The sequence below is a fragment of the Octodon degus genome, unplaced genomic scaffold, assembly GCF_000260255.1.
Source record: "Octodon degus isolate 3935 unplaced genomic scaffold, OctDeg1.0 scaffold00103, whole genome shotgun sequence".
Taxonomy (NCBI): domain Eukaryota; kingdom Metazoa; phylum Chordata; class Mammalia; order Rodentia; family Octodontidae; genus Octodon; species Octodon degus.
In genome coordinates this window covers 4,198,330-4,200,196 of record NW_004524679.1, presented here as the reverse complement: position 1 = coordinate 4,200,196, position 1,867 = coordinate 4,198,330, and the positions used below count along the sequence as shown (strand labels likewise).

The 1,867-nt window shown below is 32.0% G+C and overlaps 1 protein-coding gene across 1 annotated transcript in view; it reads left to right on the top strand.

Moving 5' to 3' along the window:
* Positions 1-1,493, top strand: part of Hdx (highly divergent homeobox) — a 233,650-nt gene extending 232,157 nt beyond the window's left edge. The window contains exon 9 of the mRNA XM_023723771.1: positions 1,093-1,493. Within this exon, the coding sequence (XP_023579539.1) occupies positions 1,093-1,218 (126 nt within the window). The 3' untranslated portion in view covers positions 1,219-1,493. The remainder of the gene's footprint in view (positions 1-1,092) is intronic.
* The last annotated feature ends 374 nt before the right edge of the window (positions 1,494-1,867 follow it).

Here is a 1,867-nt window from a genome sequence, read left to right as displayed (position 1 = left end):
GCTGCGCCTGGGCTGGGACTGGTCCCGCCTCCGCAGGGTAGCAGGAAACTCTCCGCACACTCACCGGACCTGGGCTAGGACTGGGTCTCAATACTGTCATTTTGCAATAGTGGATTTTTATATAATTTCCAATATGCCCTGGCTTTCTGTTCCTCATTTAGGTGATTGAACATTTTTACGTGTTCTTATTCCCTCAGTCCTTGTTTACCGATCTACCTAAAGCTCATGCTACAAATAATATGCAGTCTAAAATTTAAAAGCTGTGCACATTATTTATGGTACTGAGAGCTGCAAATCAATCATTTACTTCTAGTTTCTTATGGTCAAATGGATATTATCACTGTCATAAACATAAAACTTGATTAATCATATATTTCCCAAGTATAGATAAATGGAATCTAACCATGTATCCAACAAATGAATCAATTAGACCCTGATTCTTGGCTTCTCATCACTCCAGCTGAGAAATGAAAAAGCTCTCCAGATACATCATTACAACAGCTACATACTTTCATTTAGCTGGCCATACTGAGTGCTTGACTATCTGGAGATGTGGCCAAAGAAAGGAGAGAAAATATTTGATGTTTTGAAATTGCTACAGTTTAGTCTAAAATAGAATAGTTGGACTTCTTTTTTAACTCATAAGCTCATTCTGTTAATAAGAAAACATAAATTATTGTGGAAAGAATAGTTTTATCTAAAGTATAGTGCAACTAATCACAGATATTTTAATAAAGGATGTGATTTTCAATCTCTTTAGCAATGATCAGTGAATATTCAGAACTAGTTTAAAAATCACTTACATCAAACACTTTAAAGTACTTGGTTCAGAATAGCTACCCATTTCCCAATGATGTTCTCTTTCATGTAGGGTTCTATTCTACCCAGTTCATACTATCTATATCCAGTATTTTGTTGTTTTGTTGATAGAGTATGAAGGACATTTTATTTTAATTATGGCACTATATTAGATACTAAAAATGATTATGTAAATCTGTGTAAATCAAAATAAGAAATCTGAAACTATTAAAATTGGGAAAAAACTATTCACATGCTAATTCCACTTAAAATGTTTTTTTTTTCCTTAATCAGGCACTGCTGTCAGAATTACCTCCTGAGTTAGAAGAGATGGATTTCAATCATGCCTCGCCGGAGCCTGATGATACCTCATTCAGTGTGTCTTCTTTATCAGAGAAGAATGCATCAGACAGTTTATGATTTGAGGGGAGTTATATGATGCGGTATTTTGGATGCTTAACAGGTGTGCATTTTAAGATAACTGCATTCTGCTGCCTCAATATTCTTCAGTTGAAAAAAACATATTGAAGCAAAGATATTCTTGTGAAAGCTGGATCACATGTAATAGCTATAATGCAAAAATGCATGTTAAATTTTAATACTGAGAGTTTTTTTTTCCCAAACTAATGGTACTCTGAAAAATTTGTATTTAATTTTGAGCAACTCAGCTATAAAATTTATTATATCTAATTTCTGAAAGACATTTGCTTGATTTTATAAACTATTTAGTAATAGCTTTAACCAGGGACACAAAAATAAATATATTTCAAAATTATTTATCAAGCTACTAATGCTTGATTTGTCTTGTTTTTGTAGCAATTTTATCTTTCTTCCTCTCATTTTCCTATCATCCATAAATATTTTTACTCAGGAAAGTGAAGTAAAAATTAAAAGGAAAACTTTAAAAATCTATTTAATTTGGATAAATCATGGGACTTATTTTTCAATTCCTAAGGAAAAAAAATGGTTTAAGCTAATGATTGAAAGTTGAAGAATGACTAGTATATAATTGTATATTGTTTGTATTCTTTTATCTAACCCAAATGTTTGTGAGGAGGGGTAAAACACT